The sequence below is a fragment of the Prinia subflava genome, assembly GCF_021018805.1.
Source record: "Prinia subflava isolate CZ2003 ecotype Zambia chromosome W unlocalized genomic scaffold, Cam_Psub_1.2 scaffold_2cwr_NEW, whole genome shotgun sequence".
NCBI lineage: Eukaryota > Metazoa > Chordata > Aves > Passeriformes > Cisticolidae > Prinia > Prinia subflava.
In genome coordinates, this window is record NW_026960607.1 from 424,694 (window position 1) to 439,143 (window position 14,450).

At 40.6% G+C, this 14,450-nt stretch overlaps 1 protein-coding gene across 1 annotated transcript in view; it reads right to left on the reverse strand.

Moving 5' to 3' along the window:
* Positions 1 to 14,450, reverse strand: part of GALNTL6 (polypeptide N-acetylgalactosaminyltransferase like 6) — a 50,610-nt gene that overhangs the window by 6,809 nt on the left and 29,351 nt on the right. Inside the window, exons 3-5 of the mRNA XM_063424255.1 lie at positions 13,782 to 14,003; positions 6,369 to 6,485; positions 366 to 515 (exon numbers count right to left, since the gene is read on the reverse strand). Coding sequence (XP_063280325.1) covers positions 366 to 515; positions 6,369 to 6,485; positions 13,782 to 14,003 — 489 coding nt within the window. The remainder of the gene's footprint in view (positions 1 to 365; positions 516 to 6,368; positions 6,486 to 13,781; positions 14,004 to 14,450) is intronic.

Here is a 14,450-nt window from a genome sequence, read left to right on the forward strand (position 1 = left end):
TGTAGTAAAATACATTTAACTCATGAGCAGCGTGTCTTGATGCTGTCACATTGGATGAAAATATTTCCAACATTGCCTCTGTTAAAATGACACAAGCATCTTGAAGCGCTAGAATGGTAAAACACCTTTCAGGGAACAGATCCAATACAGCCACCCTCTGAGCTGGATCAGATCCCTTTTCATTTAATTTTGACCTAAATATCTGAATGCTCAAAAGGAACATATTCTAGAGATTTTGACAAAATTAAATTGGAATAGGATGTGGTGGATTTTAAAACACGACTTCTTCGATGTGAAAGCGCAAGTCTATGCTGAGTACACTCAAGATGGTCTGAACCTCTGAGATGCCCCACAGTGACTCTGACCTTCCTATAGCTCCAGTGCTGGTTTCCCTTCATCCCGTGACAGTCATACAGTGTGACAGGGCTACTGTGCGAGATGGTGTCGAAGCAGAACTTCCTGGTGTGAAGTGGCTCCCCGGGGCGGATGTCTTCTCTCCAACCAAAGGTGAAGAGCTGGGAAAACAATCAGACAATACAATGATATATTATTAGTGAAAAATGTTTAAAATAACACACAAAGCTTAATGCAGAATTCCCTTTTCACACACCCCAGATGCTGGTTGAACGAGGTCCTGCCTGTGTATGATTCAGTGATGCCAACTGCCTTAATTAAAATGCATCAGTGGTCATGTAGAATATACCCCAGGAAGGCACAATCCCGATGTCAGGGAAGGAAAAATACTCTAGTGACAGTACTGCAGAGAGGAGAAGGGATATGCTGTATTAAAGCCTTTAGTTACCACAGTTAAAGCAGCATCTGTAAGCAGTAGGATTTCAGCTACCTAGGACTCAGAAAGCTGCCGCCAGTGATGTTCCTTTAGCTCTCATTTGGGTCTGAACAAGCTGCCCACACATCTTCCCATCACAGCCTCTTTCCTATGTTTAATGAGTAGTTTCCTTCTGTTTATAGGGGACACTGTTGACATAGCCTCTCTCAACTGTCTTTTTTCCCCAGACAACACATGCTAAATGATCTTCATCTTTCTACTGTGAAACCTGTGAGCTACAGGCAACTTGTCAAAGCCCTTTTTCTCACTGCCTGAGAGGAGTCACAGAGGGTCACAGTTAATAGAGGAATCCTTCTCAATTAGACACCAGCTGTCTGAAGTGATGCTGTGACACTGCAGTCTTTCAATCATCAGATGAAGGTGACAGGTCTGACAGCATCAAATTTAAAGATGTGGAGTGCATTTTCCTTTCCATGGACTGATCCTTGCAGAAAAGAGGTTGCAGGCTGTAAATTACTACCTAGAAGCACTGTCAAGAGCTGTGAAGTTTTTTTTTTCTTTTTTTTTTCTTGAGTGAGTGCTATTCTTTGTCTTTCTGCATGAATTTTGATTTGCCATAGGAAAAAAAAAAAAAAAGAAATGTAATACTGAGAAAGTGAAGCTCTTTTTAAATGAACAAACTTTGCTAGTAGATACTGTTCAGCTGAGATGGTTCATGTGGAACTGCACGCAGGCTCGTTATCCAGAGAATACTGAGTTCAGCTCCCCATACTGAGTCCAGACTGTCTCCAGCACCTCATCTCAGCTTCCTTTCGGCCCTTATCTTGCACCCTCCTCCTCCAGTGTGTACATTCCCTGATAGAACCAGCTATAAATTGAAGCTTAATAAATATCATGTGGGTCTGATCCTGAACAATTCTGTAGTGGTTCCCAGGTTTTAACCTTTTCATTGCTATAGTTATCTTCTTTCCATGATCTTCCTAAAAGAAACACCTCTTAAAAATACTGCATTTTCAATGTTGTACCATCCTCTGAATACCACATTTGAAAGGTGTTACTGTCTCTCTTGGCTTGTAGGTCCTAAATACAAGCATATATCTGAATAAGTACCTTTTTGTCTGTGTCTTATTGTAAACCCTTGTTCTCTCTGTTAGCTGCTGTTACTCCCTATTTACATGTGCATTATAGGTTTTCTTAATCTGTTTCTGTGTCCTGCTTATTTCTTCCATCTCCCAGAGTGCATTTTACATTTATCCGCAGTGAAATGCAATGGGCAGCTTTAACCTCGTTTTCAAAACAACTTCTGCTTTTCAAAAGGTTAAATCTTTTTCCACTTTTATTCATGTTTCTTTGAAGCATCATCATGGGCTCCCTACAATAACTTACCATTTCACAAGCAAAGACAGAAGTAAGATTTTGTACAGAAAAAAACTATGCTGCTGTTTCTTCAGGAAAAGGGATGCCTGAGACAATTTTCCTTTAACAAAAAGGCAGAAAAAGCCATTTTCTTCATCTTATCCTTTACCTTTCCACAGGCATGTAATAAACCTAGAGTTCAAAGTGATGAATAACAAATACCTAGAGGAATGGTGTGGAACAGTACTTCTGTGATATTCTCACTCTCATTGCTACTACTGCAGAGAGAGATCCTATTTCAGGACCATCCTCATCTTTCCCAGTGGGTGGCTCACCATATTTCTCATTCTGTGCATGAGTGGTGAGTGGAAAGACCAATTCTTGCTGCTCTCTGGACCTTGGCCTGAGGACTACTACCCCACTGAATGCATTGGTACACCTGAAAGAGCTCAAGCCAGCCTTTAAATCAGATCATACTGATCCAGACTATCCCTTTGATCTTTCCACTCCTCTGTGGTTTCTGAAGACTGCCAGGCTGTGTCCTGTTTGCAGGCCAAGACATAGTAACAGTAGGGGGGGGTTATTCCCTTCCACTGAAAACCAGGATCTGCATAATATTAGATCTCAATGTTTAGACTAGCTTAGATTTTTTCCCCTCCTTCTTTATCCTCCATTTTTTAAAAATAGTTTTATTTTTAAATCAACAAGTATGTCTTCTCCCTAGTGATATTATTATAAAACCTACCTTGTTAGGGAAAGGAGCTCAATTTTAGGATTAAGAGAGAGAGGAGAAAAAAATCAGAAAAAAAGGTTGTACTTCTCTATATACCAAATTAGCATTAAGATCTTGCAATTACAGACACAACATGAAGGTGCACATTCTTTCCAATCTCATAATTTTAAGCTTTCCTCTTTTAAACAGCAATTTTCCTCTAGTTAACACTGAATCTGGCCAACATAAATATTATCTCTCCACTGCATAATGTCCAACCATGCTACATGTTATTAGCTGGAGCCTAGAGTATATAATGTTCTGCTTTGCCACCACTTGTCACTTTGAATTTGTTGTTCCTTTGTTAGGAACAAACTATGTCAGATTTTACAAGAAATGGCTAAGTCTTTTTGTATCCTTTTTTGTACTTCATTCATTTCTGACTGCTTGTTGATTTGAAACAAGGCTGCATGAAATTCCCAGACACATTATTAATGAACAGCAGGCTGATTCTTCACCTGCAATGCATGGGGTTGCTGTTCATTGTTTCCTGCTGGACCCAAGAAACCCTCTGTCCTGGCTCAGTGGATGCTCATTCTCCTCCTTCGCCTTCTCTCATACCAGAATCTGTAAAACACAGCCCCATCCCCTGCATTTGCAATCAAGCAATCCCTCAGCCCTCATGCTTTGCCTTTTCATGTAGCTGAGCCCTGTCATGGAGTAACTGGGAAATACAGCTTTCCAGTTTCATTTATAATTGGCACAGGGCCTGAAGAACGATTGCCTGATAGAGCCATTGGCCTGGGACTGTCTACAGGACAAAGGCCCTTTTGATGCCATAAATGCTTTCCAGCCTGGCAACGTCTCTCAATTACTCGCTGTCTGGCTGGGGTCCATCAGCTGGTGCTGTGCTTTGACTGTGCCATTACACTTGAAGGGACAACATGTACCCCCATCCAAAGATGAAATTCCATGTTTCAGAGCTGGGCTCTGGCTTGAACTATACCTCCAAGTAGAGAAGAAAGAGCTGGGCACTTGCTGAGCCATGTTAGAGATGGTGCCTGTCCACCCATTCCCCGGCAAGGCTAGGGAACTTAATGAGAGACTGTGATGCCTGTCATTTTCCTTTGCTGTTGGTTATCAGTCCAGCAGAGCCTCAGTTTACCCTGAAGCCAAAAGCTAGCTTTGGGAAGACAGAGATGGAAGAATGCAGTGCCATGACATATCCTCCCATCCCTTTTCTTCGCCTCTGGTTCTTAATTTTGGGGAAGTTTTCAGAAACCACAGTGACACATCCTCACTTCTCACCCATCTCCTGTTTACCAGAAAGTCTTCAAGCACCCCACAAACCTTTTGACTACTGTTTGCCCAGTGGGGCTTGGACAGCCCAGAGGTGGAAGGTCGTCTTCTTCTCCTGGGGTCTACCAAAGAGCTGTGCCCCTGGCACAGTGGCCGAGACTGTCAGCTTTTAATTCCTGCCCTGGAAACATGACATGAATCAAGTGGCACAAAGAATCATCTCTGTCTGGCACTGATGCCTGTCGCACTGGTCGCATTAAGCTACTATAGCTTGCCACTGAACTCTGTAAATTTATACCAGAAGTTACAAGTCCAGCTCAGCATCTATCCATGCTATTCGAAATATGATAATAAAATACTTAATACTTCCATTAATACTGCTGATTTCCACTGGTGTATGCAGAACTCATGGAGGTGACAAATTCTGTGAGATATAAAGAAGAGGAGCTCTGTGAGGTTGGGCCAGGGTCTGACGCCCCACAGACGAGTGTGACAGCAGCGCAGGGCTGGCCCTGAGGGGGTTAGGCCGTGAGGGGCGCTGGCCCGTTCCGCTGGGCCGCGCCGCCCCCTGCCGCCCACCTGCCGCACGGCAGCCGCACCGCCGCAGGGACGAGGAGCTCCTGGGAAGTTTGCCACGCTCTCCGGCAATGCGAGAGTGAGTATGCGCTGCTCCCCAGCAGCTCGGCGGAGACGATTCGTGCGTGCCGTCCCTGGGGAACACGTCGAGCACCGAAGCGCTTGAGGCTTCCCAGCTCTGGTTCTGGGATCTGAGGAGCTGGCTGGTTGAACTCCGTGCTAGCTTCACCTACTGATCTAATGAAGTCGCTTTGTGTCCTTAGCACAGAGTAAGACCATAGATCCAGTCTGATCCCAAACGCTGCAGCACCCTGGAGTACGCTGAAACATGGATTGCTCCTTTTCCCTTCATATCATTTCCCCTTTGTTCCAGATTTTACTCTTTCAAAGGATAATTCAAGTCCCCCTTTTCTCTGCTAACATTTTTTTCTTCTCTCACCTTTTCATCCAATTTTTTCCCTCCTTTCTCATATCTGGCAGGCTCAGCATTTCTCCCTCCCTTCTTGAGGAGGGTTTGGAGCTGTGCAGATTTTAAAGCCAGAGAACACTGTGATGGGTGTAGTCTGGCCCATACAACTTCCTTCAACTAACTCCTAGAATTACTGTATGTCTTTCAGAAACAAAACAATTATATTTATCTAGTCTTGGCATCCTATCCCCATGCAGTATCTTTGGTAGCTATCTGAAGAAGTCTTCTTTCAGCAGCTTCCATTTTTGCCATGTCGGCATTTGTCTAAATTGAGATAATCCTTCAGCTTCTCGGTTTCATGCACTTGCAGCTCTCCTCCTGTATTTCTCAGTATCCTCAGAGCATGCTTTTTTGACCTCAGCACTTCAAATATCCCTCAGGACTCCTCTCCTGAGCTTTTAAGTTTTTACAAAGTGTCATGTGTGACTGCCAGGTCAATTTTTCTCCTCAGAATTAGGAATCTTTTACTAATCTGGGACCTTTCCCTGTGAAAGACTTGCTCACTAAATTTGCTAATAAACGGTTAGGTTGTACTTTTCATCTGGATTCTCCTTGCTCACATTGGCAAGACCCAGAGCCTGTAAGTCATGATCCCTTTCCTATGGCACCCACAATAAATAAAAATTCGAGCTCTTTTCCTGCATACTCCTGAGAACTAATAGTTTTCTACCTAACCAACCTAAATAAAAGCTTTTTTTGAGTCTTTATAATTCCTTGTCTTCTGAAATGCTTTTTTGCTTGCTTTTACCCAGTTATTTCACTTATGCCTCATATTTGTTTAAAATATAACTGCTTATGGAGATAAAAGCATAAAACCAGACAATGACTGGAGCTGTAAAAGGCCTGGTACTATAGTTAAAATATTTTCAGGTAACTCAGCCAAAATCAACATGTTTTCATGACACAGTAGGGGAGAATGGGGCCTCAAAAATCTCTCTGGGCATTGCAATTCGTTTTGGAAATGAAAACAGCCCAGGTAGCTGTTGGAATTTCTGAGGTTATGTTAAGAAGTACTTTGTAAATGCCATTAAGGTCAGTAAAAATTCAAAACTTATTTCTACACTCTGTTTTACCTTAAGAAAAAGAGAAGCCCTCAGAAAATGTTTAAAACTGGGAAAGGGAAGCAACAATGTTACCCTGATTTTCTCCTTCCCCCATTAAAATACCTGTTCATGTGACCATGTTCGTTCTGAGCCATCCTTCACACAGATGTCCAGCCTCAGCTCAGTCCCCGTGGCTCCGTGTTTGCTGTCCACACAGAGGTTTGCTGCCACATTTCGAATCTGCAAAACCAAGCAGCAACATTAAACTGGGCTGCAGAATTGAGCCCAGGTTAGGAGTTTAGCTCTGACGAACTTGAGATTGACCATCAGTTATGTAAAACTGGTAAGAATTACTTTTTACAGGATAGAGAGCCATGTTCTGGAATAAACTACTCTTTTTATCAGCAGCTTCAGAAGAAGCAAAGTTTGAAATATTCTACTTAACAAATGAAAGGTAGGTCTTACAAAATAACTTCATTAAAAAAACCTAAGAGAAAAGCAGTCTGAGAAGTTCAAAGCTTGTCTGACTGCTTCTTCCATCCTATGAGAGCAAGAGACATCAACAGTATTAGAAGGAATTGATTTCTGTATGAGTCTCTCCAAGGCATGGGAGCAGTTCAGTATGCATTAAAAATTCAGGCATGCTCTGCTCCAATCCATGCTCTTACTTTGACACAATAACACCATTGTAGATAAGGTCACACATTACTCCCTGAAGTGCATAAAATTAAAAAGTACTTAACAAATCTGTACTGAAACCTATGCTTACCCATGGAGGTTCCCCCTGCACGCCTGCTGCAAACATTGCAGTGTAACTTGTTCTTAAAAGGAAAATCTTGTTCTTGAGGCTGAAGTAACTGAGCAATAATTAACTTATGACTATCAATCATACCAGTTATGTACTACTGCTGATATGTAAATTTTCTTTTAAATATTGGGTTGAAAAGTTTATTTGTCCACTGCCAGCAAAAAGAACAAAATCCTAACTTGGTGTTGCAAATCTATGCACATTTGTCCTTGAGTACCTTAGCTGGGCTAGTTAAAAATCCTTTAGACACCTCCATAATGAAAAGGATTTCTTAAAAAATATTACCCTCTCAATGAGATAAACAGAAACTGAGTAATCAAAGTGCATGGAAGCACACATAAATTCTAAATGTATAATATAGAAAAAGTAGGTGCATATTTTGACATTCTGGATGCTACTTTGATCCTTTTTAAAAAGAAAGATGCTGAATGGAGATACGATTGAGCAGTCATTTGTGCTTTTTCATGAAAAAAATGTTAGAAGTCACTGCTGTTGCCATAATATGCCAGACAAATGTACACATTGCCACTGCATACCTCACACACATCCTAAGGATGGAAAACTACTCAGCATTGCACAAAACACTGTGAGGAAGGGAAATCCATGTGCATGCAAGACACATTCCAGAGCTACTCTGCTCTTTCTCTGATTCTGGAGGAGTGGGATAGTCTGTTAACCATGATCAGGATTGACACAGATGGGAAAGCAAAAGGTAGTGAGAAAATGTAAAAGCTGTCACTCTCAGGAAAGGTTTCAGGAGGTGCATTTGTTTAGCTTAGAAAATTGCAGACTGGGCAAAAGATGGGAGAGCATCAGTTTGAACAACTGCCTCCAGAACCTTTGATCCTTCACCAGAACACAGAGAAGCATTAAAAAAAAAAAAATTGGACCAGCCCAGTCCTAGGATATTTCTTGTTTTTTCAATATAATAAAAGTTGCTAAAGATGAGGTAAAACAGCTGTTCATACACACAACCAGATACAGAAATCCAGCACTGGGCAGCCCTACAGTAAAAAAGATGAAAGGCAATTAGTTCTCCACAACCTTCATTTTCATATCACGCAGCAAAATAGGCAGGAAAGAATAATGAGAGGAATAGAATTTAATGTCACATTTTTAAAGTTTTATGTGAAATACCCTCTCCAAGTATATTTTTTTTGCAGAATGTTCAATCATTTCTCAATGCACTTAAATTTCCATTGTATAGATAAAGATTTCTGATCTAATAGAAAATTAAATGATACATCAGTTCAGTTCTTACAGCATGCAAGCTAATTAAAATGGAACTGCTAACAATTGTCATTTATAATTGGGTATATTTATGTGATTCAGAATTGTAAAATTACAGTGAATACACTCCACATCCAATTAATGCTTATTGCATTAAAAGGCTTTCATAATTTTGTCTCAATGGCACTGCTCCATCACAGTCTCTGTCATTTGGACTGTGCAGTAAATGTGTTCAGTCCATTTCTGGAAAAGGCTTGAGCTGAAGCTACATTTAGTTGCTTCACTGCTGAAATCTGTCTCACATTCTTTATTTCCTCCCCTCTTCCCTCTGCTCCTGAAAGGTTCGCTTGAGTTAGTTTTTCCTCTGTTTTTTGTTTTTTTTTTGCAGCTTACATGTTAGCTCGTCCTTTTTTGTTTCATCCTTTCAGCTGCAGAGGGGTCACAGTTTGTTTTTTGTTTTCTTTTTGTAATAAGGCATTTAAGTCAGGTCTGTGCTTTTGTTCTGCAGCGCTTCTGTGTGTCCTTGGCAGTTGCTAGAAACTGAACTGAGCCATCATGCCAGAGCCATGGGGAACATTCTGCTAAGCTTCAGCACCAGACAGCCTGCAAATCCCCTAAGATGCTTCCATGGACAAAGGAAGGAAAACAGAAGCACAGGGCTTTTTAAAAACTCATTTATATGCCAATATGCTTTTGAACTGCCTTATCTCCAGTCACACAGCACAATGGATTTAGGATTTTTGAGGTTGTGAGTTACAACTAGAAAACAATTAGCTAGTGATTCTAACATGTTTTCAAAATTCCTATTTGTGCAATTGTAAGACCAGGGATGGACAGGAGACAGATTTTATCTGCCATGCAGGTAGGTTGAGTTGCTACATACAAAACTTTTTTGCTCAGCCTTAAATGCCATCATTGGTACATACAGATAAGTGTACAGGAAAATCATACTTCCAAGGACTTTGATGTATGGACTGATAAGGATGGTTAGTGGTGATATAAAAGGCTGCTTCAGAATTAAATAAATTCTGACAAAAGCACAGGATGCTATCTGTAAGTCATTATACATACTTAGTTCTTGAAATGCTGTCCTAACTCACTATGGGCACTGTAGTCCTTACAGAAAGCAGATGAGGTACAGTATCACCGCGGGGCCTGACCAGAAATGAGACTCGGGAGACAGATCTTGGTTCATCGGGCATGCAGGGCAGGAAGCCAACTTTATTTACAAAAACCCACCTTTATACATTTCCTGTGAGGCCTGTGGATTGGAGGATGGAATACCCACCTCCCACCACATTGGCCAAGGAGGCTGTCATTCAACCTCCCTTTCTCCTTGAGAAGGAATTCATAACAAGGGCAGTGTTTACAAAACATGGTCCTGTGTTTATATTCACAAGCGCGAGAAACTGCACATTTCTCCTTTAATATGAACGCTTGGCAAACCAGGAAAAAACCTCATGGCAACAGTACAGAAGCATAGAGAATACAGCTTCTTAGAGCCCAGCAGTTATACTGATCAATATTCTTTGATAATTCTAAAACTCTACAACCTTTCCCAGGCAAATGAGTTCCTGCAAGACTTGCTGCTGAGGTAGTAGCTGATGTCCTAGCTCCTGCAGCCTTGCCTTGCTTACACTGGAGCCAGGCTGTCACCCAGGTACAGTTCAGCCTTCATGGAGCCAGGGAGGGGTTAGCCAGACTGGGAGAGCATAACTCCCAGGGGTTCTGAGAGCTGCCCTGCATGCTCATCCTGACATGAAACTGTCTGTGCCAAAAGCAGAAAGAGGCAAAGTGTAGTAATCTAAAGACAACTATATGTTCAATATGGTCATCTTTGAACAGTGACTGCAGAGATGGCCTTAGGACAATCCTTAGGGATATAGCAACAACAGAAGCACCTTGTGCTATCAGTTTATATAATACCCTCCCTAAATCTCATTTAATGCCTTAAATATGAAAATGGCTTTAACTCCTAGAATACATTAGCAATATTCATTTATGTTACTTTTTTTTTTGTTTGAGCAGCACTTAGAGCCAATTTTAGTGCACTGCGTACATTCTCAGATAACCCTAAGGGCCATCAATGTCTATGGATCAAATAAGGAAAAATGAGCCACTTCTGTCAATTGATACAGAATAATTTTAGAAGTATTTATCCTTTATGCGAGGCATAAAAAAGAAAAATTCAAAGGTAAAGAAGTTAAGCACTGCCAAAAACCTCACTGAAGAAACATGGGACTCTTATTCAGTGTGACAGTGATCCTGATAAAAGAATTTGAACAGTCCAGCTGTGCAGCACTCAGTCTGTGCGGGGTGGGGTTATATCGCTTTTGTACAACAGATGTGTGACACTTGCTGGGCTCAGATTGACTCATTAAGGGTATGAGGATGACACATTTTAAAAAAAGGAAAACAACTGAAAGAGAAGTTAGTGAGTTCTTAGGCTTTCATCTTTTTTCAAATGTGCCACTTGACTTTATGTGCAACATTTACATATCAGCGTTGTAAAACAGTTCTGTAAAATTCATGAGTTTGGGGCTGAGAAGGGAGTACTCTCAGGTTCTACACTTAGCACTGCTGCAGAGACTAAGACACTTCCTCATTAAATTACTGAAGTTCATTAAATAATTCCCTTTTGACTGAGTAAAACAACTTTTTAGCACCACCTTGACTACAGAACTCATGAAATCTAAAATAAATTACAATGTCTGATATATGATTGATTTACTGTAAAAGGTGTTTTCAAAGATATTGGAAGCTGTGATAACTGCACAATATATTCACGCTAGATCACAGCTTGTAGATTCATGAGTACTTCCTAAGAAAACACCTTGTGTCCAATTCACACCTATTGTTTTAGGTAGTAGGACTTCAAATACATATTACAAATAAATTATTCTGTTGTAGAAAGAGTAGGGGATGGTTATTACTGTTTTTAACTGGTACCAGACTTCCCAGTATATTCAAAGGAGTAAGACAAAACCTAATTGAAAACTTTCCTCTTTACCATGGTGGAAAAGAGTACAGTTACCTCACTCAAACACAGAACAGACAGTCTCACTGACCTTTATCTGTCTGGATATGCTGTTACATTGCTCTACTGCACATTTTTCAGGTGTTACAAGGCAGAACAGATTATCAAGGGTATGTACACCCTGCCAGCTACAAGGACAAAAGGCACAAACACACATAAGAGATAAGGCCACAACAAGTATAGTAAAAAAGATTGCTTTTTGTTTTCCAAATGTCCTTCTTTTCTATCACAAACATTTTTTTTCAAGAAATGTAAGAGTCAGATTTTGAATAAATGTGTAAGCGAAAAAAGAGCTGAGCAGAGGCTGTTTATGAGACGCCTGCTTTCACACCACATGCTTTTACTAGCTAGATATCAAAATACTAGAGCCAAACTTGCCTGCGTACTTCATTGTTTACTCTTTCTCAGACTGGCATAGGCAAGCAGATGTAAAGTATTTCCAAATAGAAGCAGAGAGGGTACTAAATGACAGTCAGTGTTGGCACAGAATTTGGTGTGGATAATCAGCAAGGTTTCTAGAGCGGCATGATTCTTACAAAGCGGTAACATTACAGTCTGCTTCCCTCTTTCAGCTTCTCACAGCCATTGACCTTCAAGGTTTTTCAAAGTCCTTGCAAGTGCCAAGAAATTAACTAAAACTGCACAGGATTTTGACAGTCTCAGGAAAAACAAGTGAACTAGGGCTGAGAAGTTCTCTTCCTGTTAGAGAAAGTATGTTTTAGACAAAAAAGAAAATCTTTGGTCTTCACATCCTTCTTAAGTACTCAGTAAATGCTTTTAAGGCATAGATTTAACATCATGGATATGATTTTGATTTACTGTTAAAAATACTTGGGTTTATGCAGAGATTATATTAATAATGTTGTGAAAAGGATGAATACCTGAATCACAAGCTCCTCCTCTTAGACCCTCTTGACTGAGTTAAGGATTGTCCAGCTGGCCAGAGAAATTACACATCTCCTGATCCCAGTCCTCCAAGGACACCCATGCATACATGTGAAAGACGGTGAAGGAAGATGACAGTAGCAGTCACAGCAATCTGATCCAGCCTGACTTCTACTGATAAATTCCTTACCTCTCAGCACACATTAATCTCATAAAGCGTGGGCAACAGGACCAAAAAGAAGAAACTTTAACAAAGGAATTCATTATTGCCAAGAAGTAGCAAACAGTAAGACACATATAAATTGGAGTTTTTTTGAACATCTGTAACTGATTGCTTAAAAAGAAGAATTAAGGATTGCTAGTACCAGAGAAAGTTATTTAAAAATCTCACTATGAGGTAATTTACCTTTCTCAAAAGAAATTCTGAGGAATAGTAGAGGTACCTATGTTTAGAAGTTTATGGTCCAGTCTTGTCCACTGGGAATATGCAGACTAGTGTCTGACCTTACCAAATGTTTTGGTCAAAGTTTCAACTTCATCCTCTGGTTTCAAATATGAAAGTTAATTTTCTGACAGCCCCAAAAACATCTCCCCAAAAAATCAAAGAAGGCTGGAACTCACAGTACAGATATTCCTATGTTTTTTAAAAAAGTAGCACGATACACTGGAAGAGTAAAGCCTTCTTTATATATCCTAATGAACTGAGAGGAAAGAGCCCTCTACATGTGACCTATCCATGGAGTGAAGTTGCTGTGGTTCTTGGGGGCAAAGGCCACAGCAATTTTTCAGTGCAACTAAGGAAGTAATTTCCTCTCCTGGCACTCCTTGTGTTCTCATTTCTTCTGCACAAAACAAACTGTCAAAGCAAGCTTTGCTACATCTCTGCCCTTCAGAGAGGTCAGAATGCAGAACATTTTAGATCACAGGTGGAGATTTGCAGCTGGCTGTTTGCTCAGCCCCTGCTCTGGAGTGATGCTCAGATACTGGCTTCTCTTTTGTGGTCTCTCCCTCCCCTCATCCATCAATAGAGAAACTGTATTTGTCTGCTACTGGTGCCCAGTGATGACAGCACCTACAGAATGTAGAGAACAGCTGAGCAAAATCAGTTGTTTTAAAAGGAAAGTATCCAGGCCTTGCTTGTCACATTTCACATGTGAGCAAACCTAACTCCATCTGCACACAATTGTCCTTGTAAGGACAGGAGGAGGTATACCAGTAGATATGCAAAAAACCCCAGGCAGTGACTTCAGACCTCATTTTTACTAAGCTGATTCTCTGAATCTAAAATCTTCTGCGACATGCAGTAATGAGTGCTACATACTTTTTTCCTCATTCTTGTACTCATTGTTCATACATCATATACCCTGTACACACAAAGTTGCAATGAGTTACAAAAGCAACAGTGATAGTTCTAAGACATTACAGTTTCTCATTTTAATGGATAGTTCAGGGATTGTTTCAACCACTGTGAACTTCCTTAATAACACTACTTACCATCAGGTTTACTCTGATTTAATAATTTTAATTTCCCACAATCTAAAATGTTAGATTCATTTTAATTTGATCTATTCCTCACCTCCCCCCAGGCAGCAGGTGGAGGCTCCACAGGAGGGTAGTATTTGGGGACATCCCAAGCCACTGCAGCCATGAACCACTTGAAATCTTTACACTTAAGGTGCCTGCGCAGCTCCCTCTGGGCAGAGATGTCACCAGTCGAGAGATGTCTGTACTCAGGCCGCCGCTGGTAAATGTACTCTGCAAACTCATCCATCCATGTCTCGGCCACTCGCTTCAGGTTCTTCATGGCACAAAAAAGACTAAATATTAATTTCTTCAATGTTTTGAGTGAATGATATTCATATTTTAAAATGCTAACTAAAAATAATTTAAAAAATTGTAAACAAAATAAAACAAGGAATCAGCATTCCACACAATTTTTAAGCTTAGCTGGTCTCATTTCTCAGTCTTAAAACCTGGAAAAGTTCCAGTAACTGTATGCTATCTTCATTACAGTGTTGAGCAAACGCTAAAGAGTATTAAGTACCCTGCTTTCCTACTGGCTCTGTGAGAGACAGTCTTCTGTCTGCTGAGCATCTTATTTTCCTTCACATTCTTTATGCATATTCTTCATATGGGCTTTTGATTAATGATGGATGTTGAACAGAAATTTCCTTTCAGCTGCTTACATTGGTCCCTGTTTTTTCCCTTTAGTTCAGACCCGCTAATGTGGAAGAGTGGTTCAAAT